The sequence below is a fragment of the Urocampus carinirostris genome, chromosome 9 (genome assembly GCF_059441175.1).
Source record: "Urocampus carinirostris isolate Australia breed hairy pipefish chromosome 9, RoL_Ucar_1.0, whole genome shotgun sequence".
Lineage (NCBI taxonomy): Eukaryota > Metazoa > Chordata > Actinopteri > Syngnathiformes > Syngnathidae > Urocampus > Urocampus carinirostris.
The window spans coordinates 30,318,043-30,344,263 of NC_142357.1; the positions used below are offsets into that span (position 1 = coordinate 30,318,043).

The following is a 26,221-nucleotide window of genomic DNA, read 5'->3' on the forward strand; positions in this document are numbered from 1 at the left end:
GGCACATTACTGAAAAAAGTAATTAGTTACTCATTACTTGGTTTAAAATGTAATTCAGTTACCCCAGATTGCTGATAAAAGAAGTTGAAATTAATTATCCATCCATCATCCGCAACGCTTATCCTCAGTAGGGTCGTGAGACATATAACATTGGTCCTCAATAAAGCTGTGGGTTTAGCCAATCAGATTTAGACTTGGAGAAGCCAGGGCCTTATAGAAGGCCTCAGCAAATGTCAGCTAGGGGACAGTAATGCTCGAAAGTCTGTCATGGAAAGTGATGTTTCATTGAACGTGCCTTATTTGATATGAGCATGTGCGCGCCCTAGGTACACGTGTCTGCGAAAACCAGAAAGTAATCAGACATGCATCAGAGTCTTCTTATCTTCGTATCCAAATGTCAAAATCATTCTGATGTTTATAGAAATAATAAAACGTCTAAAATCTATTGTTCTACTACATTTTTTATTGTTTTACTCCACAGTGAACTTTTAACTCATTTAAACCTTAAACTTTTTACCCGAATCAACTTTAATGTCATGCAAAAAAAAAAAACTCAACAATAACCATCCATCCATTATCTGCACTGCTTATCCTCAATAGGGTCGCAGGCAATGTTCCCTGTAATTTTCCACGGGTCTGAGCGTTCACACAAAGAAGGTGAGCAACGCTTGAAACAACAGTGAGCAACCATAATCCCAAGTGTGGCAAGATAATTCATTATCAAACATGTCCAAAACTTGACATCACGTTGCATTTTGCTGAGTTTCCGGCAATGCAAAATTATTTTTCTCTTTTGATTGAATTGACTCATGTACTATTGCAAAGGTTGTACGGCCTACAAACGTCGTTTGTTCTCACAATTCTTTCACAAGATATCCATTTCTTTTTATTTCCTGATATATTTTGTCGCATATTAACTTCTGGGGGGGCTTATTTAGTCTGTTGTAAAATACAGAACTGTACTTAATCACATTTTTTAGTGGAAGTACAATGTTGGCAACAAGATTCACTTGATATAATTGGAAATGATTTGAATGCAACACAAACTTTTTCTTCTTTTTTCCGTGTTTTTTTCTACTTCTTTGTTACTTTTTCTTTTTGTTCTCTGTTTACTTTTTTCCTACATTTCTTTTCTTTTTTTCGGGCTTTTTTTCTAAAGTTTCCTTCTTTTTTTCTCTTCCTTTTGTTTCTATTTTCTCAGCTTTTCACTACTTTTTCATTTTGGTTTTTTTTTTTCTTTTTTGTTCTATCCCCCCTTCCTTTAAGTCATGTTTTGCATAATTTTACATAATATTTGGTCATGTTGGGATTAAAGAAGCAAAACAACCCGAAGAGCCGTTTAGGACCCGAATGAGCCGTTCCTTTTAGTGAGCCGAGCCGAAGAAGCCGGTTCTCTACTAACTTTACTGAACTTCGTTCCACTTCGACTCGACTTCAAAATACCGCATTTAGGACACAACATCAGGGGAACCCGTGTATTTTTACCTTCACGCACTGTAACTTTGACTAAAGTCGCTTCATCAGTGGGCAGTGGGGAGGTGACAGAATCCCCGAAAACAAAACATACATATTGACCAATCACAAAGGGGAACAAAAGAGTTTAGAAGACTTCCAAAAGCCTGTTCACGCTCAAACGTCGCATCACTAAAGGCCATTACTGAAGGCCTAGGTGTGAAATGCACTGATCGCCCCTGGCACGCAGTAATGCATGCATTTTCTTCCCAATACACTAATTCTTGCCGCACTGCTGGCACTTTTGGATTAACAATGACGGCAGCCAACAAAATGTGGGTGAGTTGTGTGGGTCGCACAACAAACACATATTTGCATTTTGGCCTTTTGCTGTGATTGCTGATTGCTGGGCCCTTCTCCTTGTTAAGCAATTTCTCTCTCTCTCTCTGTTTCTCTCGCTCTTAAAATGACTTCCTGCATGTCAGGGGTGTCAAAGTTAAATGAATGGTGGACCAAAACAAAGATTTGACTAGAATTTAATTCGATACAATACAATTTCTCAAATGTCACAGTCTAGTGAAGCAGAAAACTTATATATTGCAATATAAACAGATAATTGAAGCAATGATTTCTTCTGGTAGTATACAAAATCATGCATGGACTTGCTCCCTCATATCTTTCAGATTTAGTTTCCCTCTATGTTCCAACACTGTTTGGCGTTGACATTTTTTTACTAATCCGGCACACCGGAGAGCATTAAAAATACACAACAATTCCTGGTGTATGATACAATATTGTATCAAGATCATCTGAGGGCCCGTAAAAACCTTCTTCCGGGCCACAACCGGCCCCCGAGCCTTGACTTTGACGTACGTGTTTGTGAGAGAGAACGATAAAAATGCACATGCACTCAGCCTCTCGAGATAGCCTATATTAAGCTTTCACACTTCATCCATCCCTTCAAAAGCATTTTAGAACACGTTTATCTCATGTCCTCGCGCTATCGGTCACAGTCGCCCCCAAAAAAAGAAAAGAAATTATGGGCAAAGGAATCTGTGGCGACAGTAAAATTACCAAATCAAATGAAAGTCAAATAAAAAATGATATGAGCAGCTACTTTTATGTCATAAATAACATTAAGCCTTTTGGCGTCTATTTAGTTGTGCATTACAACAACAGAATGGTAAGTGTTTCGGTTAAATTGATGAATAAAAAAGAAGCTGACAGGACCAGATATCAAGATGGCCACCTCCGGGAAAACGTCTGCTGCTTTTCAGCTTCCATTTTTGAGGACAAGAAGGGTCAGATTGTTAAAAGGAAAACACTGGTTGTTTTATAGACTTTTACGACTTATAGGCAGAGATTTGGAGGTCATCTGCGGATATCCAAATGTGCAGAAAGATTACTCAAGTAGAAGTCATTCTTAGATTATCAGTAGACCAGAATTTTCTTCTTTTTTTTTTACTTTTGACTTTTTCTAACCTCTGCAGATGAGAAAATGACTCATAGAGAGAGAGAAACAGAAGATTAACCATGCATGCGTAACATCCTTGTACGACAAACTGGTGCTACAAAAATGATTCATAGAAACGTTGTTGTCTTGCGTCAATCCAGCGGTCTTTTTGTGGCCATTTTTAGTATGAATTCACATATTTTACTAATACTTTAAACTACTCATCTTGTTAAGGATGTTTATTTCTTTTCAAGTCAAATCATGTTTATTTGTATAGCCCATAATCACAGAGACTCTCAAAGGGCTTCACAGACCACAGACTATTGCAAACTACATACTATTATGAAATGAAATGAAATGAAATGATCTGCATTTCTATAGCGCTTTTCAAGTCAATGACTTCCCAAAGCGCTTTACAATGTGCTCCACATTTCCCAATAGCGGCCTTGCAGCCATGTAAGGCGCTAACCTGCTTATTGGGGGTATTAGGGGTTCAGTGTCTTACCCAAGGACACTTCGACATGTAACACGGATGAGCCGGGATTCGAACCGGGATCCCTTGATCCCAAGACGAGCGCTCTACCTCCTGAGCTACACCATCCCCTGATCTAAACCTACATGAGGGCATGGGAAAACTCAAAAACCTCATCATGAAAATGAAGAAACCTCTAGAAGGGACCGCACATGAGGTAATCCCTCATCAAGAGTGACCAAGCCAAAACAAATGTTGCATTAACAAATAATAAAATGAAAAATGAAATGAAACGATCTGCATTTATATAGCGCTTTTCAAGTCAATGAAGACTTCCCAAAGCGCTTTACAATGTGCTTTACACACACACTCACACACCAATACCGGCCGTGCAGCCATGCAAGGCGCCAACCTGCTTATTGGGGGCATTAAGGGTTCAGTGTCTTACCCAAGGACACTTCGACATGTAACACGGGGGAGCCGGGATTCGAACTGCGATCTCTTGATCCCAAGACGAGCGCTCTACCTCCTGAGTCACTGCCGCCAAAATAAAATATAAATGATTAAAGTATATTATAAAATCAAATCAAAAGGATGACTAGGTTGTAATGGATTTAGCATGAACAAACAAGAATCCATCCATCCATTATCTGCACCGCTTATCCTCAGTCGGGTTGCGGGGATGCTGGAGCCCATCCCAGCAATCTTCGGGCAGTGGGCAGGGGACACACTGAACTGGTTCGATCTCATGACCTCACGCGCGAACCACTGCGCCGCCGGGCTGCCCCCTTTTAAAACTATTGTGTTTTTATTCGCTATTTATTACTTGCTTGTTTTATTATTGCTTTATTGTTGTTTGGTACTCAATGCACAGCGACCTTGGGTGTCCTAAAAGGTGCTTTGAAATGGAATGTAGTCAAGTCAAGTCATGTTTATTTGTACAGCCCATTGTGTTTTAAGCCTAGATGTAAACAGTTCCACTGAGGTTGCAGATCGAATCTCGGTAGGCAGAGCATTCCACAGCACCGGGTCCCGAATGGAGAACGCTCTCGAACATGCAAATCTCTTCTTGGCTCTTGGGCTTATTATTATTATCATTAATGTTATTATTGTTATCATTAATATAATTGTTCTTATTAGTATCAATCTCCTGTCATCACAGAGTTTTGTATTTGCTCAGAAAATTTCCAATTATTTCTTAAGTAACGAAAATAGTTAATTTCCCTGGTAGCTTTTTGCAAGAAGTAGTAACTACAACCACTTTCTATTTAAAAAAAAACAAACATGCCCAGCATTGTTTAAACATACTTAATCTATTTCATACCTGTCAACCTGTACGTTTTTGCCGTACAAAGTACGTTTATTATGCATTTTAAGACGTGCACGACATCAAGTCAAACAAGTTCGCCGCGGTAGCCTCTATTTCGGTATCGTTTTTTTGTTGCAAACGAAGCGAGCGGTTTGATGCTACTGTGCGCATGCGTCTGCCGCCTGGGGATTTCCCATCATGCATCATTCAGTGGTAGTTGTGTATGTATGAGCTCCTTTTAGCGAACCGGCTTTTTCGGCTCAACTCATTAAAGAGAGCCGGCTCTCAAATGGCTCACTTGCTTTGATGCATTATATTACCAATTATGATGTTGTATAAAGAAGTTAAGAAAAAAAATTACGTTTAAAAGGAGAAAATGAAAAAAGACAGGTTTGTGGTTATCCCTTTAATCAGTTTATTACCAACAATAATTTAATGCAGAAAATGAATTAATAATTTGAATAAGAACATTTTACTTAATTATATTTGCATGTATTTTTTCCGTCTACTGTGAACGTCCATGTTACTTAATTTTTGAACTTTTTTTATAACAAACCTAATTCATGCCGAGCAACTCAGTACCTCACAACAAAATGTTCATTAACCATATATGATATAACGAAACACATGTACAATATAACATGTTAAACTACATAAATGAACACGTTTGAAAAAAAATATGGTGCAAGATTATGTTGTATTTTTTAAGGGGAAAATACGGCAGTTTCTAAGGGCATGGAGCCCTGGAGCTTGACAGGTATGCTTTTGAAACTTTTTAAGACCGCTTCAAATTACGCACCCCACCGTCTATCGTCATTGAAAAAGGCAGTGCTTGTCCTTCAAAAATAAGGTATTTTCTAAGTGACCCCAAACGTTTGAACGGGAGTGTATTTTAATTTCTAAATCTCACGTTAAGGTCTCATTAACATATTTTGAGATTCCTCCGTAGCTTATCAAATACAGGGTTGGGTAGGGTTACTTTAACTTGATTACTTTCAATTACTTTTGGATTACTCCAATGCCAAATATGCTAATAAAAGACAAAAGAAACTAAATATGAATAAAATGACTAAATTTTATGCAGGCTTGGGGAGTAACGGAATACATGGAACGGCAAAAATGATGTTGGCAAGCTGTTTGGGTTTATTTTCATTTTGTTTCTGTCGCATTTTATGTTAGTTTTGCCGGAGATCAAAGAGATCAAAGCTAGGAGAGATAGCTTACCACGTGTTGTGAGTCATAATTGTATTCATATTTAGTTTCTTTTGTCTTTTATTAGCATATTTGGTATTGGAGTAATCCAAAAGTAATTGAAAGTAATCAAGTTAAAGTAACCCTACCCAACACTGCTCATCAAATATGACCACTTTTAAACGTAAACAAATCCAAACTAGCAGATTGCGCAAACCCGCTTAGAAACTGGAAGCAATCATGGATCCATATATGGACAGGCTCTCACAAGCGCCACGCCCTGAACGTGACGTCATCGTGGGCCTCTCTGGTCCGTCTGCCAGGAAGTTAGTTCAGGAACTCGGTCACCGCCCTAAGTCCCCCCCGCCTCCCTCGCACCAACGCCCGCCCCCACATCTCGGTTTCGGCTATTGTCGGGTAAAAACGTCCGCCAGCGAAACAAGCTTCGTCGAAACTTCCAAGGTAACGTTTGACTTCAAATCCCTCGGAATTTTTTGCTTCGGTTGACAGTCTTTGTTGCAAAAATTGCGTCTGAAGTCTGAAGAGAAGAACCGTAGAGGAAGGGAATAGGAAGGAAAAGTTGGAAGCGTTGTCATTCCTCCATCTTGAAACTTTCCCAACGAATTGTGATCAAAGAGTTCAAAGTGGTTCTTTCAAGTCACTTGTTCGAGTTAAAAGAATCGAAAACGGATCAATCGAGTTACTTTGAAAGTAATTTGAGTTGAGAAATCGAAGCGCGGCCAACTTTTGTGTTTCGCGTTTGTTTGTCAACTAGCATTAGCTTTAGCAAGGTGTCGGCTCTGGTTAAAGGACGCTAGCAGGTAAGCAACATGAGCTACGATGACATTTACCTGTCATTTTTCGAACTATGATCCGTATCTCGTTATTGAGTTCCCCGATCTTAATACATTTTAATGATTCGAAATAAGTTCTGTTTACTTCTCTTTTTAACAAACAGGTGTGCGTTAAGCTAATTGTTAGCTCATCGACGATTATTTAGAATTGTCTTTCTTCTCATTGATAACAAGGTAGTGAACATTGTTTACAAGAAGAAACATTCATTAAAACTATTGTAAATGAATGAAAAATATTATTAGTCAAGTTATTATTGTAAAACCCAATGCTTGCAGACAGGCCCAAGTCGCAAGTGCGATTCAATAAGCATCATCTTTCCCCAGGGTCATCACCACCCTAAATGAGCGCACAAAACTCAAGACATATCTGTCGACTTATTTGTTATTTTTTCTTTTATGGTGCTGCTATATGTTATGGCAGGAAATTGAAAATATATACTATGTGATTTATCTGAGGGATTCTGTTGCTGTTGGCGTTATTTTACGTATATTCATTGCACTGTTATCAGGATGCACACTTTTTTACATTCACAAAGATTGCACTATTATTATAACCTTGGGCAGTCTGTAAGCATTAGTTGCAAATGTGTTTTGCCTTTTATCCTTTTTCCCATCTTCAAAGTCTTATTACATGTTTACCCTGGAGTGCCATGTCTAATCCTGTTGTATACAATGTTGTTATCAATTCAAGTCATGTTTATTTGTATAGCTGTAGAGTCTCAAAGGGCTGCACAGACGACAGATGATTGAAAACCACAGACTGTTATTACACCATTCCCTGATCTAAAATCTACACGAGGGCAAGGAAAAACTCGAAAACCTTAACATGAGGAAAATTAAGAAACCTTGAGAAAGGGACTGCACATGAGGTAATCCTCCTTCCAAGATGACGAGGCTGGAATGGATGTTGCAATAACAAATAATACACCGATATTGTCAACGTAAAATATAGATTATTCATATGCCATAGAATAGAAGTGTGTTTTAAGCTTAGATTTAGATTTTCCACTGAGGTTGCAGATCGATTCTAGCATTCCACAGCACGGGGGCTGAATGGAAAACACTCTCGAACCTGCGGATCTCTTCTTGGCTCTTTGGATCACTAGTAGACCAGTATTTTCAGAACTAAGGTTCCAGACCGGAACATAGGAGGAAATTAAATCTGAAAGACATGAGCGAGAAAGTCCATGAATGATTTTGTATAGAGATAATTCAATTCAGTCTATTGCAGCCTTGTCAACCTGGAAGGAGGATTACCTTCTTAGACCTAAGATTTATGGCCCGAACCCGAGGCAATTTCGGGCCGGGTCGGGCCGGAAATGTCAGTCATACGGTCGGGTCGGGTTCGGTCCTGCTTTTTTTTTTTTTTTTTTTTTTTTTTTTAAATTAATTAATAATTATAAATATATGTTCATTAAAAATATATACTTAAACTATGTATGGATACTAGACCAAGGAATATAGTAAATCAAATAAATATTATTTGTGTACAATTAGTTGTGATTGCGGAAATCATAGCGTACAGTGACGTTGGTGACTTTTCCATCCGCATTAACAAACGCATTTTGTAAAATACGATCGCGCTTTATTGTTTAAATAAACGCGTTACATAGACTAGAATCTCCCAATTATTTTTAATTAGCTCGCTTTATTTTGTTTTAAAGCGTATTATATAGAATACGATCGCTTTTGTCGGAAGCGTACATTGACGTTGGTGACATTTTCATCCGCGTTAAAAAACGCAATTTGTAGAATACGATCGCGCTTTATTGTTTAAATAAACGCGTTATATAGACTAGGATCTCCCAATTGTTATAATTAGCTCGCTTTATTGTTTTAATAAGCGTTTTATATAGAATACGATCGCTTTTGTCGGAAGCGTACATTGACGTTGGTGACATTTTCATCCGCGTTAAAAAACGCAATTTGCAGAATAAAATCACGCTTTATTGTTTAAATAAACGCGTTATATAGACTAGGATCTCCCAATTATTATAATTAGCTCGCTTTATTGTTTTAATAAGCGTTTTATATAGAATACGATCGGGGGAGGGGGGAATTTGCATAGGAGTCGGAAAAGGGCACAACACGTCAACACCCCCTGCGCTAAAATCTTAAGGACGTACTACTACTGCTGCTGTGGATTATGGCCCAATGATCAAGTCGTCAAAATGACGGACGCCCTTAAATGTTTTCGCTACCTCAAAAAAAAAACCCGTCAATGACAGATTGTCGCTTAATGTAACATCTGCAGTGCAGACACAGAAATATAAAAGATGTAAATGTTTATACAGTTTTATTTAACTTAGGCCTAGATGTTGTAACAAAAGGCAGAGTTTAATTTGTTATCATAAATCACCCCTCCTTATAAATAAAATATGTAATTTCGGGCCCCCTCGGGCCGGGCCAGCAAATCCAGTTAATTAGTCGGGCTCGGTCCGGGTCGGGTTTAATACCCCTCGGGCCTGCGTCGGGCTCGGGTGCTTTTTTTGGGCCCGATCTTACCTCTATACCTTCTTATGTGGCCCTTCTTATTTTCCTCATGCGGATGTTTTTGAGTTTTTCCTTGCCCGAATGTAGGTTCCAGATAGGGTTCATTATAATTGTGGTCTGTGCAGTCCTCTTGAGACTTTTTGTGATTAAGGGCTATGCAGATTGATGTGGCTTAACAGAATGAGAAATATTTGTATTTTCCTATTTTACTAATTAATGCAAAGAGCTACCAGTTTGATATGCATTTCTAAAATAAATATCATGTTATATGTTGTTACGATGTTATCACCAGGTGAATTGCTGGAAGCTGGGTTAAATAGACTGAGTCAACCACTAAAAAACAATGTACTAGCACTGGTGGGGTTTTTCAGAACCGGTCTGCATGCTACTATTTTTTTTTCTTTTGGGAACTACCTGGCGCCCACGGGTACCACGTTGGAGACCGCCAATCTAAATACTAGTGCAATTATACAAGTAGGGAAATAAAAACAATTATACATTTCTAAATATTAGGCATGAAATTTGCTATGTATAAGTTCTCTACTTTTATTACTATTGCCAATTGTGGTGAAATAAATTGATTTACTTGATCGCCAGTTTGTGAGTATTGGCTTGAAAATAGATCTAATGTGTGTACAATTATAAAGTTGAATAATTTTATCTTTACAAGAGCCATCGTCACCCTAAATAAGCACACACAACTGAGAAAGGTAAAAATTGTGCCTATGTATGGAAATACGTACATCCATATTTTCTTATTTTTGCACAATGATGCTGCCAATGTCATTGGACTATTTCTCGTTGTTGTATTTTCTGACGCTCCTAGAATTCAATTCTACACGCACTACCTTGTAAGAATGGCCTATTCTAATATTCTTTAAAAGAAAAAATCTTCAAGTCCCTTCGTACATGTTTATCTAGGAGTGCACGTCTTATCTCGTTGTAAACAATGAACACTACAGCAACTAGGACAATTCCATTCTATTTAGGTGAATATACTCAAGTCAAATCGTAATTCCATATCAAGTGAAAGGGACATGTTTTAATTGCCTACTCATCAAATTACACAAAATTTCTAAAAAAAACTCTCTAATTACATAAAAAAACTGATTTAGTTTTTAATAGCATCCCCTTAGTTTAACACGAAACAACGAAACACAATAATTGTAATCATTCAGGAAACGGGTGTAACTTCCAATCCTGTTGAGATCCTATTAATGCGTAATATGTGATTTTCAGACTCAAAGCACAGACAAATAGAGGGGAAATATGATTTTGTGAAACACTCATCTATTTAGGACTGGTTGACCTCAACATTAAACTGCAGCTGTGCGATATGTGCTCTTTTTGAAAGTTTACGATTTTATATTGACATTATTTCAACAACATCATGAGCTTCCAATAATTAACAATGAAACCTAACTGCAGATAGTGATTCAAAGTTTTCCTTTGAGGCTCATATCAGTGAGATTGTTTTCAAACTATAAATGAAAACCTTTTTATCTCTCCTCTAATTTGCGACAGGACGTCACTGATTGTTCCCGCTGTCAGTTTAAGAAAACTAATGAAGGCAGCGGCTTTTATTGAAAGTAATAAGGATAGTTTTGTTTTTAAACTTGAGTTTATTTTTTTTTTGTCAACATTCTGCCAAAGGTTTTGCTGCGCACACAAACTTAAAAGATAGTTCACAGAGGGGTCAAGATTATATTCCATTGATGATCTTTGATTGTGACATTTGTCTCCTGTCTTAGACATCCAGACATGACAAGCATCAACACAGCAAACATCAATTTCAAATGGGACCCGAAGAGTCTGGAGATCAGGACTCTGGCAGTGGAAAGGCTGCTAGAGCCTCTGGTCACACAGGTAATAAAAGCGTCTGTGCTCATTTTGTTGTTAATCATTTCTGTGTAAAAGATTATCTGACTCTTTTCTATGTCATGTTTGTTTACTCAATTAATTTGTGTGTAATGCACATCTATAATTTTTGATTAAAAATAATAATGTTAACATTTAACATTTTGCCCTGCGATTGGCTGGCAACCAGTTCAGGGTGTCCCCTGCCCACTGCCCGGAGATGGCTGGGATGGGCTCCAGCCCCCCCGCGACCCTAATGAGGATAAGCGGTACGGATAATGAGATGAGATGTTAACATTTTGTTTCATTTTTTTCTTAGCTCATATTACGGATCGCACGTCACAAATGTGTTGGGAATTCGGATAATACATTAGCATATTTTATCAGTCGAATAATATCGTCGTCAACATTTGCACAACATTGGATGCAACGGGATTCGAACCCAGATTATGGCAGTGTAAGCACTGGTTCTTAACAAATAGACCATAGATGACACAAAAAAGGCTTTAGATTTTATTTCATTGTAACATCAATTTTACTCACGGTACCACGTTGTACGACTTAGTTTTGGCTGAACTTTTTCCCCATAATGCTCCACTACAGCATTGTACAATGTGGCACGTGAGGTTAAATGATGTGATGAGATACATTCTAAAGCCTTTTCCTATTTTATCTATATTCCTAGTGGTTTAATGGGTAAAATTAGGCGCTTTCATTGCCGCGATCTGGGTTTAAACACAAATATGGTAATGTCCTACCGTAAAACCGCATGTATAATGCGCACTTAGATTTTGCGTTCTTTTTTTTGGGTACAGAAATCCGTGGTATGAATAAATTCAGACTCCACCTTTCTAATCTGGCTTATTTTTATTAATGTGAAGTTGGTTTTGGCATTTTTGATAGCCATATTTAGTCTATCAGTGACCCTCCACAGCGCCGAATAAATCTTGTCCTTGAGCTTGCAAAGTACACAAAAAGATTTATTGTTGAAGATGGAAGAAATTGGATGAAATTTCCATCACTAGGATCTAAACTTGAAAATTGATTGCACCAGTTGTATGCCCCACCCCCTTACAAATGTCTCCCCTAAACTGCTGGACCGATGGCTATCCGAACACACAGTAGATTAACAACCAGCAGGCTGAATCTTTTGGCTGTGTCCTTCCGGCTTGCTCGACAATGTGTGCTTGTGCCAACTGGCTGTATGCTTTGTGGGAGCAGAGCTAGTGTGGAAAACAAGCGCATGTTGCTCAGCCTAAAGACATTCAAAGCGTCAGGAATTGCTGAGGCAGCAGTTACCTCTGTGTGATGCATTGCCAACCGAAAACTGTCAAATATTTTTAAGCTTTTGAACATCTGGATTGATTCGAAATTTTAGTTGTTGTACGTTTGCTTTGGAGAAACGATTATGTGTTCATATGAGTTCTTATAATTCTTGAATTTTAATGCGGTGTTGTCAGGGATTGAAAAGTGCTTGAATATTGGGTGAAGTGTTTGTAAATGCTCTAGTGTTGCCATGTTTCTCAGCAAGTATTTTTGAAAATCACACCAACACTGCATTTCTTCTTCCCTTTAGATTAACGGCAACTGGTATTAGTTAGTATGGCACTGTCCAATAAAGCGTCATCGCCCCCCACGGGCCGCGCCCAATAGAACTGATGCATGCTAGACCTAAACGGGCCCTATGAAATATGTATTGGTGCCAAGTTTAAGTATTATGAGCATTCATACGGGCCATGCAAAAAAAGGTAGCATTTCCCTGTGGTAAATTGTCATGGGAAGAATTTTGTGCAAATGTAAATGTAAGCTACATATCATTTTTACCCAACACTTAAATTGGAAGAGATTTGTCTCAAAAATATTCCCACACGCATTGTTCAAATCCACAAATATATTCGTGAATTACTCAAGATCTAAGAATCATGTCTTGATAATGCACAGGCAAGATTACAAATCAATTATGTAAATCACAGATAACATATTTACACAATATTTACACCGGATTTCTTCATTTAATGGTATTGGAAGAAATTTGAAAATTGGCTGTGAAAGCCCTAAGAAAGTGCCCGAAATTTGGCCATGAAAAAGGTGTACAGCTCCTGAACAATATAATTTTTTTTTCATACCCTTTTTGTATACCCATTGATAGGTCACCACTCTGGTAAACTCAAGTAACAAAGGCCCCTCTAACAAGAAGAAGGGACGTTCTAAGAAGGCGCATGTTCTGGCAGCTTCTGTGGAGACAGCCACCCAGAACTTCCTGGAAAAGGGAGAGAAGATTGCAAAGGAGAGCCAGTTTCTTAAGGATGAGCTGACTGCTGCAGTAGAAGATGTCCGCAAGCAAGGTGCAGTACATAAATACTCAAACCACTCTGCTCTCTGATATTTCCATGCTTCTGCTTTGTGTTTATTTAGTTAACCTGGAAGTGAATTACTCCGCAGTGCAATACTTCAAAAGTACAAGTGACATAAAAAAGGCGACTGTAGTGTTAACACCTTTGTTGATACTTGGCACGGTCTTCATTTTTTCAGATGACCTTAGTGTTGTGTAAAGAGGGGATGAACCTCATGTGCAGTATTCGGGTCACTTCTTCTTAAACATCTAGTTCAGCAGCCATTTTTTGTGCACATGGCTTTTGGTCATATGTTGCTATCCAAAGAGCAAAAAAACTTGGGATTTTAGAGATCACAATCGCTTTAAATTCAAGATGTTATTGATAATCTCGAGTCTGAAAATAAAACTGATCACTGGTATTTGTTCCCTACTTGCTTTTAGCTTTGGGTTTAATATACTAGGAACAGCAAAGGCTTTGAGATATAAGATCATTCACCTTAATTCAAACAGAGCAAAATCCAAGATTGAAAAATAATAGATTTGTGTGAGAACATTTTTCCATTTCCTTCACTTTCAACCCAATGCTTTAAGACTCATTTTTAGTTTCTTTTTTCTTGCCACGTGAAACGAAAAAGTCAAAAGTAGAGAAAGTAAGGTTTTTAATTAAAATGCATCCTTTATTTAACCGATGACTTGCATACAGAAAATACATTGATAAATATCACCCAAGACTGGAATTCTTTCATCATTGAAATAAAAAACACAGATAAAATGTTATTTCTTATTTATCGACAAGGCTTCGCTGGCGTTCTAACTGGGCTTGCTTTCTCAAAACCGTGTAAAAAGGATGTTTTCATTTGGCACCTGAATTTCTGCCTTTGGCAAAATTCTCGCACTGCACACAGCGAGTGAGTCATTGGATTTTGACTTTCAGAAGGAAAATACAACACATATACATCTTCAGTTTTCGTGAAGCATAAACCCCATAAAAAGAAATATGCGCAAAGTAGAATATCTACTTCTCAAATAATTTTGAATTACTCTGTGATTAGGAGATGGCGCCAGCAAGTGGAAGACTGTGTAAGAAATAATTTATCGGACTGTGTGATAGTCATGTTTTGATGACCTGATAAAATCTGCCATGTCTTGATAATTCTCCAAATAATTGCATGCGGATTATTTAGCACATAAACACGATAAGCAGGTTTTTTTGTGAACTATAGGTTTGCCATTATCAATAAAATGTCAGCACATTTGATCCAAATTTAACATGGCTAAAATTCACAATGTAGTTGTGGACCAATATGCTGAAAGAAAACGGCGTGTGTTTGGCGTTGCGTTTTGCATTATGTTGGCATCAGGATATCTGCCTTTGTTACTTTGCTTTCATTGTTTAGTTTTAAATTCTATTGTGAGTGGTAATCGGCTTATGAAATCAATGACATTAACATAGGGTGTACTATTGCTGTTCTTCAAAAACTGGTATATGAAAAATGATTTATACATTTTTCAATTTTCACTTAAGGGTTTCTTTATATCTGTGCTCCTCAACTGGTGGATGTTGACCCAAAAGTGGGTTGCGGATCCCAATATGCCCTGAAAATGCAAGTTGTGCCACACCACAGAAAAAGACTGATCGAGTTTAACACATGTTGAGCAGATACCTTGGATGGTTGGTTGGTTGGATCCCTTACTGCTAGGTTCGTAGAGGCACTATTTTGTGTGGTGTGACTTGGGGAATTAAAGTCTGGTGGTTCCCATCCCTCCTCAGGCCAACATGAATACTGTATGGATTTTTTTATCTTGAAAGTTAAACTGAAGCATTTGAATTTATCATTTATTACTATCGAGCAATAAAAGTAACATTATTACTTGAAGCAGTGTCTAAAATAACGGCGTGCATCTTTTCCGTCGGGCGTACAACTTACAAAACGACAACTTTTTCAAAACATTTTGTTTCATCAAAACAAACGTTTGGTTTATTCCGATTTCGAAATATTCGTTTGGTTTGGAAATTTTGGAATTTCAGTTCGTTTGGCAATTTGCAAACCCGGGAGCCAATCGGAAGCTTGCATCGAATAACTCTGTACTTCCGGACTTTCCAGAGCCTTATAAGGGCGCATTTGCATATACTTTTCCAAAGTAGGCGCACAGAGAACACAAGAATAATTTACAAGTGGTTAGGGATCAAGCTAAAACCTTAGCCCCAGAAGAAATATTCAAAAGAAGCTAACAAAATTGATGACGCTACTAAAAGTAAAAGTACATTAAAAGCATTGTGGAAAGAAGAGGTGACGTGGCTTGCAGCAGACGACGCAACGCAAACATTGCATGAATGAAAATGAGTAAATACAGGTATATACAGAATGGAGGGCTGGAATCTTTTTATTTTATCAAAAAAATACACGTCTGATGGGCTTCATACGAAAATTTAGTTGAAGCCTCCATGTTTCTATTCAATTGGATATACATGCTCCCTTTCCCAGACCACTTAAAAAGGGTTACCTCCATTGGAGATGACAGCTGCACTGGTGTCTTTTTACCATCACATCACTCTGCAATTTTTGTGTGGCCCTGATGTAGCTCTCCCCACAATACTTTGGAGGTTGCTGACATGCGGCCAGTTAGCCTTTGTGACACACACTTCCCCAGTGTCTCTACTGTAGTTGCAGTAAGCTGTCACAAGGGCGGAATGCAAGCGCTGGGCTGGTGCCTCGTGCTAGCTGTCAGCTAGGCTATGCTGCTCAGTGGAGCGTGACTGGACTGATAATGTGACCATTGAGAAGGCTCACGTCGTCTTCATCCCCTAGATTCATGTAACCTTTTCCACCCAACTGTGACCTGTCAGCTGTTAAAATGTAAGAAAACTTCGATGACATTATCAAGGATGGCTGTGCATCTGTAAAATTTGCATGTTCCAGGGGCTTTTTTCCCCCCCACAGATTTAAAGGTATTCCCAAACTGTTTTTTTTCCCCCAACTTGGCCCAGAATGGTTAGTGTTCCTCCCCACAATAAGGCAAATTAGGCAAAATATTCTATGTTTAAGGGTGCTCGAGAATGTAAGTCTCAAAGTTGACCCATCTGGCTTATTTGCTGTAGATAGGGGGCTTACGGGGGCTTGAATTTCTTAAAAAAGGTTGGATTTTATTAAATATGTTTGCAAAGATTGAAAAGTGCTTGAATTCTGGGAGAAGTGCTTGTAAATGCTTGAAATGGTGGCCATGTTTTACACCGAGTCTGCTTAGAAATGACACTGACTGCTCTCTGGTGGTTCCGATTTCGAATTGCATTCTTCCCCTAGTTATTAACTGCAGTTCACATTAGTCTGTATGGCATTGTCTTATGAAGTCTCATTGACCCCTGCGGGTCACACCCAAGAGTATAGGTGCATGCTACATCCAAACAGGGCAGAACAGAATGTGTTTTAGTGCAAGGTTAACATACCAATTATGGACATTTATTATGGGCCATGCAAAACATTAAGGTAGCGTTTTCCTGTGGTAAATAGTAATAGGAAAATCTGTCCTTAAAATTTTCTTGAATTTGGACATGAAAGACCATTAGTAACCCGGTTTGGAGTTGCGATGTCGTTGAAGGAACTTATCACTTTAAAAATGGCAAATTCCATTAACACAACATGTGAGGACAGCTCCGAAACACAACGATCTAAGATGAGCGATTGGTTACTGTTCATTTCTGCTTGGAGAAAGTGAAACTTTGCTTACATTGTTTTTGTCTCCTTTTAGGTAGGCGATTGAGGCTTTTCAATTTTGTTTTTTCGCGGCATGTTTCGCGGTTGGGATGATTTTGTCTGGCCGGCTCCCTGTTAAAGACAGGGCTGACGAAGGCTTCCCTGTTTAGTTTGCCCCTGGTTGGTGCTCGTTGGCTGCCTATTGAGTGTTGTTTTGCTGACTAGACTGGCGTTTGCACCAGTTATGCCATGTCCCTTGGTTTATTCCTGGCTGGCTTTGTGTTAATCGCTTTTGCGGCTTTTCGTTCCCGGTTAGTTTGGCTGCCTACGGTGTGTTTTTTGATCAGCTAGCCTGGTCTTAGCGTCAGTTTTGTCGTGTTTCTTGGTTTAATTCCCAGCCGGCTTCGCTTTCGTCACCGTCATGTTTAGTTGGTGTTTCCTGGTTGGCCTTGCTGCTCACTGCCTGTTTTTTTTTTGTCTTTTTTTATGGCGGTCAGCCCGGCGTTATTCCGCCCCGATGCTTGGCTGCGTTAATTGATCAGTGCCAGTTAGCCCCCTTTGGTGGGTTTCAGTGGGGTTTGTTTTCTGCCAGTGAGACCCTTTTTGGCTGCTCATCCTTTGTTGTATCATTACTGGATCTACCTGCATCACAACCCTGGAATCCCTCCAATGACGTCTCGGCTTAGGATGACATGAATCACTATCTTCAAAATGCATTATCTCGGAAAATAATTGGAATATACCTATTAAATATATCTAGATTTCATGCAAAAACCATGTACCATTTCCTTACATTTTTCATGTTTACGAATTTGGAATTACCTTAAAAGTTGATGTACATGAATTACATTTTTTACTTTTTTAGAAGCACCCAAAACTGCTCGCCTGTTGATCTTTACTCAATTTATCTAGCCCTTTACTCTCCATGCTTCCTTCTTGTGTCTTACTGAGTGATATATGCGTACATTTCCACAGGCTGCAGGTGAGTGCTACAGGAGCCAAAAGTTCATGAAAGAACACTTGATATCCATCTTCTCTGAAAATACCCTCATTGATTTTGTTTATACGGGTTGATGCCTGAAGTTCACAGCCATCAATATAACTTTTTATTATGTACATAAAATCGTTGAAATCTGTGAAAGAGAAAGGGTCTCCGGTTAAAAGCACGCACTATTTTCAGAATCTTGTCATTCTTTAAAATCCCATAAACTCAAAAGAGGATATATGGTTTTAGATTTATTAAAGGGATACTTACTCTGTCGTTTTTGACTGGTGCTTACTTCAAATTTGACTGAAACACTTTTTTGAAATGACAGAAAGATAAGTTATTCTGAATAGTTTTGGGTTAGGGTTGTAGCGAGAGAACTGATCTCTAAACATGTCACAATTTTTACAATCTTGTTAACATTTATCTTAGTTTTTGTTTCATCTCTGCTTAAACGTCTCAAAACGAGTGTATAATCTGTAAATCTTTGCAAAAGCAGTCTTTCAAAAAGCATCAATATAGTTAAATGTATTCTAACTTCAAGGTACTTGCGGCGCATACTTTTGTATCCTTTGAATTTGCATGTTTTCCCCATTAACTATTGACAAATGTGCTGATGTTCATAATGTGAGCCGACAAAGTCAATATGCGCTCAGTCAACTGAATAGGCCAATGTAGGACAAATCATAGTGCTGGACAAATGAGATAGCGGCTTTTTTGTTGGGACTTTGACATGTATGAAAATTGCCATAGAAAAATGGAAAGGTTAGGTCCAAGATGGATTGTGTGGAGAATGGAGTTGTTCTCCGTTGTTAATTTTGTTTGCATAATAACATGATTTCTCAAAGGTACCACTTAAATATAAGAAGCATACAAAATACTAACTAAATCCGGCATACAAATTCATCAATTCAAAATGACCGTATTTTTCGCACTGTAACCATATTATAGGGCACACCGCTAAAAATAAGTCTTTTATGATATTTCTCTTATATACAAGGCTATAAGCAGCATAGAATTAAAAGTACAGTAAGGTGTAAGGTTGAACTAAAAATAAGTATAATATTTGTGCATTGATTGATCAATATTACACTGATCACAATTGCAAAATTTAGAAAGGACTGGTATCGAACCTTGATTGCATTACGTTAATTGCTGGATCCTATCCAGTAGACCAGGGATTTTCAACCACTGTGCCGCGACACACTAGTGTGCCGTGAGAGATCATCAGGTGTGCCGTGAGAAATTATCCAATGTCACTTTAAAGTGGAAAATTTTATAATACATTTATGAATCATTTTCTGCAAATATGTCATTGTCAAGTGTCTGTGCTGTAAAAACTGGGGGTATTATACATTATATTGTAATTAAACATGCTGATCAATGTCATTTCATAGCATTTTCTGTTAGTGGTGTTCCACCAAAAAAATTTCCAATGTAGAAAACATGCCCTGGCTCAAGTAGGAATATAGACAACACATAAAAAAGCGGTTTTATGTCATCAGACCATTTATAGTCACGGTACCACGTTTCTGATGTTATTATAGGGTTGGGCTGCGACAATATTGTCAGACATGAAACCAGTCTTTGGTACAAAAAAGGTTGGGGACCACTGAAATCCAGGATTTTATCTCCGAGTCTCAAAGTCTTCACGGAGCGCATATAATTCTGAACTTAAGAGAGTTATTGTGGGAAGAATTTTGTCGCCCTGATAGTTATAAAAAAAAAAACCACATGCCCAAATGTATTCAAATCATTTCTCTTACAATGCTTAGTTTGAGCTGAGAAAATGTGAAACACAATTTTATACGGATTTTAAATCACTTCTTCTCCGACATATCTGGTACCGTGACCAAAAATAGTGTTATAATGAGATAAGAATTAATGTGTTTTTATGTGTTGTCTGTGTTATTCAATCTGGGTTCGATTTCCGTTGCATCCTGAGTTATGCAATTGTGAACAACCACCCATGTCCCTAGTAGTTAGGATTCAGTTCTATTGGTGTGAATCACATTGCCACCATTGATATGTAATTGTGTTCAGCGATTAATGTTATCGTCTGATCAAAAATTGCACAAATCGTGACGTATTTTCGATTTCGTCCACATTTAAGGCTCGCCTGGTTATTAGGCACACATTCCAATTTGAGGCCAACTTGGGTGTTTTGTGTCCATCTCAGTCTGGGAGATATGGTATTTATGAAGTCTGGCTTTGCTTGTTTATCTGGAATGAATTCAATGCATTCCAAGATGGTATGCAGTAATCCCTCAGTTAGCATAGTTAATATGGACCAGAACCCTTTGCAAAAAAGGGAAAATCCGCAAAGTATCATTAATAGCCCACAAAAGTCAAACTTACCTTGAGATGAAGTCCTTACTGACTGATAGTAAACAATTGTGACAAAATAACAACAATTCATTTACAAATAAAAACACTAAACACAACACTCCAGTTGAATTATTAGTCTTGATTGTCATATTACAAAATACAACAAATTTATAGGGCTTCTCCTTTTACTGTAAGCAAGAGATTTAGAGAGCGCCTGGGTGGCTGCACGGTAGTATTGGGTATCCTCGAATTGAGACAGATCTCCCCGATGATTAAATTACAACCGTCCCAAATGTAACGGTTTCCCACATGGTGTAGCTCCAGGTCATCTGTTTCATGGGTAATGGATCTGGCCTTGGTGAGATACAGGCTTGGTAGGGGCAGCTTGTGAGAGTTGTTACGTAGCCGAGCCTTAGCAGTAGACCAGACCTGCAGCACCGCTATTACCTTCTCTCCCAACGCCACCTCAGTTGCTTCCCAAACCCGATAATAATCCACAGAGCACCCGCTGTTGATCACCATTTATATGTGCTTCTTCAACTTTAGTTGAATTGATGAATTTCTTTTCAATAAAACGAGCCGCTAAAAGCTATCTGTCAGTTTTTTTAGGGTGGACTGATTGACTTGTGCGCCCGCCCTGCTTACTGTCGGGCACACGTGCAGACACGCCCACCCAACACACACAAGTCCAACTTGCCCCTGTGATAGGATTTGCTGTCTGCTGCAGAACACTATGCGCGATACATTTAGAGACGATTTAATTTAAAATCCACGAAGCAGTGAACCAGCAATAACCAAAGCGCCAAATAGTGAGGGATTACTTCTACAAGATTGCCAAGGAGGTTATAATTAAAACGTTACCAGAGTCGACATGCTCACTGATATTTTTCCTTCCCAGGTGATTCAATGAGGCAGGCTTCTGGAGAATTTGCAGAAGACCCCTGCTCTTCTGTGAAGAGGGGCAATATGGTTCGTGCTGCCAGAGCCCTCCTGTCAGCTGTCACACATCTGTTGGTCCTGGCAGACATGTCAGACGTCTACAAACTTCTGCTCCAACTTAAACTGGTGAGGTGGATTCCATGACATACATTTTCCATTTTCACACATTATGGGTTTAGTTTATGTATAGAAGCAGATAAATACATAATAGGATTATAATTTGGAGTGTGAGCAGATTAGGTTTATTTGATGAAAAGCCAAGTCATCAAATATATCATTTTTTTCACATTGTGCAAAAAAAAAATATTTTGGGAAAAGTTGGATTGTGTACTTAGATGATTTTTTGCAGTTTATTTTTGAACTGTTCTTTACCATACTTCCAGCACTATTAGGCGCATTCCAAAAAAATGACTTTCTCATACATTTTTCAGATACACACCGGAATATAAATTCAGATTCAGATTCAGATTAACACTTAGCACGTCCGCTGCCATGCACCGACTGAAGCTGCTTTCTTTAAAGCCATTTTAACTCTTGAGTTGTATTAGCTTTAAAAAGGCATGAAAATGGGTCAGTGCTCAAAACGGTGAAAAGGGTGTGGAGGAAATACTGTGTTTATTTGTGTATAACACAATTTAATGTTTGATTTAAAATCAGTATGAAATTTTTCTCAGCTCAAACTAAGCATCGAAAGTGGCAAACGTTGAATACATGCAGCCGTGATTCAAATAATTTATTGACAACTGTGAAACAAACACCAACATAAAGTTTAATTTATCATCAGATACCATAGAGTTGTTTCCTTAGCTTTAAAGTCGCTTTAAAGCACATAAGGTTGAAACTTCAGTAAGAGCTAGCGTGTTTATTTATGAATAACGGTTGGCCTGCTCATTTTCGAACCCAGGTTGAGACAATTGGGGGTGCTGAAACCTGAGCACTAGACCACTAATGGTTAGAGGTAAAATCTTAATCCCAACCCCCACTCAAATTTGGGTCAGTTCGAAAGCATCAATCATTATGTTTGGGTTTCGACTAGATCGGCCTTCTCTCTCAACGACTTTTTTTTTTTTTTTTTTTTTTTTTATTCACCAGTCATTGTTCTTTTTGTTTCATTTTGTTTGTTTTTTTAAGAGGATCCTGGCACTGTGAGTTAAATAGTGTGCTAATGAGATAAAATCCAATACCCTTTCACATGTTACCCATATCACTGGTGGTCTAGAGGTAAAGTGTGGACGATTTCACCGCCTGGGTTTGAATCGTGTTGCAAACAATGTATTATGATTTGGGCCAGCGATCATTATTGATCGATCAATTATTGGTCGATTATGGAAGCATACTGTAATAACTCTCACCTATAAATACTTCATGCATTTCCGATCTTATCCACTGTATTCTGCAGTGTACTGGATATAAAGCACTGGATTTTATGGCACACTTTCAAAATTCTGGCAAAATTGGTGTTTTTAAGTGCGCCTTAAAGTCCCTAAAATGCGATACATTTATATTGCATTATTGGTGTCTGAATAAAGGAAGTACTTTGCATGAAAATTACAATCAAGTTGTTTTCATGCTGGAAAGGTTTACTTTTCCTGTGACTGTGTACATCAAGCTTTCAGACTCTTTGATTTCCTACTTAGTGTCATGGAAGTCAGTCTCATTTTAAACTAATGTGCATTCACCCAACCATTCTGAAAGGACAAACAGAAATGTAGAAATGGGATCGGGTTTATTTCTTTTTTGGAGAGAGTAAAAAAAACTGACTGAAATCCCCCAAGTCATAAGTAGTCAGACTCTTTGCTCGGTCTTGAGCAGAAGCACCCTTTGAAACTAGGAAAGCCGTGAGTCTACTTGGAAATGATGCAACACGCTTTTCAAACTAGATTTGTGGATAGTGTGCACTACAAGTTCATGTACAGATCTGTTTAATTGAAATTAGCTAGACTCTGAAGAAAGACTGTAACCATATTTAAGAGTATCGGAGGAAATTGGCACTGTGTGAAATGCATTTTGTATATCACACTTATGATTTCTTTTTGAAAGTAATGAAATGTTTACATTATTTTGACATTCCTGTCAAGATCGGGTACAGAATCTACGTTGTTTAGATTTTGATGAATAAATGATGATGATAAATCTAACAATTTAAGATTGGTCAGAATGTTTTCTAAACCCATTTTACTTGTTAGAAGAGACTAATTATGGTTTTATGTTTGTGCAAAATCTAGGTGGAGGACAGCCTTGTCAAAGTTCGTAATGCCGGGACAGAACAGGATCTGGGGATCCAATATAAGGCCTTGAAGCCTGAGGTTGACAAGCTGAATATTATGGCAGCCAAGAGACAACAGGTGCAGTATGATAACAATATATATATATACACAATAGCAGTCTTTGTTTTTTGATTAGCCAATGTTCAATATACGCCAAATGCTTACCACTGGATGACCAGTGACACAGAACACAAATGAAAAGACAATGGGATTTGTACCATTATAACACTATTTTTTTCTCACGTGACGAATTTTATTTTCGTTGTGCATTTCACATCTTACAATGACAATCAATTTGTCATTTACGATGCTCTTATCAGAAGAATAGAATGATAATAGATTGTCATTGTATCAAGTGATACGCACAACTAAATTAATTTTACTCTTTGGTACTGCGACTGAAAATAGTGTGATGATGGGATCTACTGCCTTTTCGCAAGTCATCTATACCACTCGTGGGGACTGCACAACAAGGAGTGTTTTTGGTCGTTTTTTTTCATCGTATTATTTATTTTCTGACTTAAGTTCTGTGAAGAATCCACAGAACGTGTTTCGGTTATTATTCATTTCATTGTTATGATTTATTTTCTGACTTCTGTGAATAATCCAAAGTAGGTTATTGGTGGATTTCTGAAAACAATATTTTTTTTAATATTCAGGCAATCCTGTAATTGTCACGGTTTTTCTGTTACAAACTGACCCCGCCCTCTCAAAAGAAGGAAAGTGATGTGGCCCTAACAGGAAAAAGTTAGAGGATTGCTGATCCAGGATTTGACAAATGTGTTACTGTAATGGATGTACATTCTCTCCATGTGCCTGAATATCAATGAAGCAATGTCAGTGATTTCTTAGCACCGCAATCTTTTGTGTAAATGCAATAGAACTGAAACGCATTACATTACAAAGACATTTGGATTGTGTGTTGTTACAGCCAAGGACAAAAATAAATGTAGGTCACAAAGGACAAACTACATCACGCTTGATCCAAGGGCATGGCATGTTTCTTTATGTGCTAATATTATAAGTGCCTTAACCGTATATAACACTCCAACCCTTCTGTATGTAAATCTTTGAATGACTCATTTAGGAGTTAAAAGATGCTCAACACAAGGACCAAATGGCTGCTGCCCGTGGTGTGCTCCAGAGGAACATCCCGATGCTGTACACTGCATCCCGCGCCTGCCTGCAGCACCCTGATGTTGCAGCCTACAAGGCTAACCGGGACCTAATCTATAAACAACTGCAGCACGCAGTTTCTGGCATCTCCAACGCCGCTCAGGCCACTGCCACTGAAGACTCTGCACTCAATCAACCAGCCGGTGGCGGGGAGCTGGCATACGCCCTCAACAATTTTGACGTAAGTATTTACTGTAATACATGTGTAATCGTGGGGCAGTGCAATGTGGAAAAACAGACCATAAATTACTTTTTAGTGTAGAGAATAATATCGGAAGATAAATTTTCCAAGGTAATTTGATACGATCCATACCGGGCATAATAAGCAGAAGTACTGTATTTTCCTGACTATAAGGGGCACCATGGGTAACATGTGAAAGTTTATTAGATTTTGTCTCATTATCACACTATTTAACTGCCAGGATCCTCTTTAAAAAAAAGATGAAAATAAAAAAGAACAATGACTGGTGAATAATCAAAAAAATCTGACTGCATTATGCAAATCAGGGTTGAGGCACTGTGAATAAAAACGGTGTTATATTTGGATAACTTCTAATGCCATTTATTATGTCACCTTTATCACTTTTGGTCTAGTGGTGAAATGTCGCCGCTCTCGTCTCAATCCATTTTTATTCAAGTCCTTAGCTTGGCCTTGATGCTAGGTCCTTAGCTTGGCCTTCTTGGCCTTGCTTGGCCTTTTGATGCTAGGTCCTTAGCTTGGCCTCTTTGATTTTTGCATTTCGGAGATGGAATATGAGCTTGCTCTGTCCACTCCACGCATCGGCCCGGTATTGCAGTACCTCCGGGAACGGTGCATTCGCAATGATCGCAGCAAGGCTTTAGGGCTAGGACCTTAGCTTGGCCTTTTGGCTGAGAGTAAGTGTCCCGGCTCCTAGGCTTTGTAGCGTATTATGAACTGACCGATAACGGATAATGGATAATGAATAACGAAGATAGAACAATAACCCTTAAAAACCCCAAAACCCCCCGCCGCCACTAGGGTTCAATTCCCATTGCATACAAAGTTTAGCGGTTTTAGTCAGTGGCAAATACTATTGCAATGCTTTAATATGTACCTGTACACACGGAAGTTCTTACTGTAGTTTGAATTTCATGCCCCTTATATATGCAAAATATAAGACAAAATAATAACTTTTGGGGGTGCAATTTGTAATCTAGTGTGCGTTTTAGTGAGGGGAAACCGTTTAATACAATTCATACCTGGCATCATATTCAGAAGTAAATATATTAAAACTAAGAACAAAAACCTGCGGGATATTAGAATAAGCCAATCATCATAATGCTCTATGGGGTGATAAATGCAGCTAATTAAACCATCAGGAGACCTGATTTTGATTACAAAATAGTTTTTCATATTTATCCTATTCGGATAATGAGCTGATCCACACTGTATTCTT

The 26,221-nt window shown here is 38.3% G+C and overlaps 1 protein-coding gene and 1 pseudogene across 1 annotated transcript in view; both read left to right on the plus strand.

Moving 5' to 3' along the window:
- Positions 1-6,190: 6,190 nt before the first annotated feature.
- The window catches only part of ctnna1 (catenin (cadherin-associated protein), alpha 1), a 62,805-nt gene continuing 42,774 nt past the window's right edge, over positions 6,191-26,221 (plus strand). The window contains exons 1-6 of the mRNA XM_088343485.1: positions 6,191-6,339; positions 10,976-11,090; positions 13,231-13,426; positions 21,320-21,486; positions 23,586-23,705; positions 24,715-24,984. Of these exons, the coding sequence (XP_088199611.1) occupies positions 10,986-11,090; positions 13,231-13,426; positions 21,320-21,486; positions 23,586-23,705; positions 24,715-24,984 (858 nt within the window). The 5' untranslated portion in view covers positions 6,191-6,339; positions 10,976-10,985. The remainder of the gene's footprint in view (positions 6,340-10,975; positions 11,091-13,230; positions 13,427-21,319; positions 21,487-23,585; positions 23,706-24,714; positions 24,985-26,221) is intronic.
- On the plus strand, positions 25,466-25,625 carry LOC148360025 (U2 spliceosomal RNA; annotated as a pseudogene).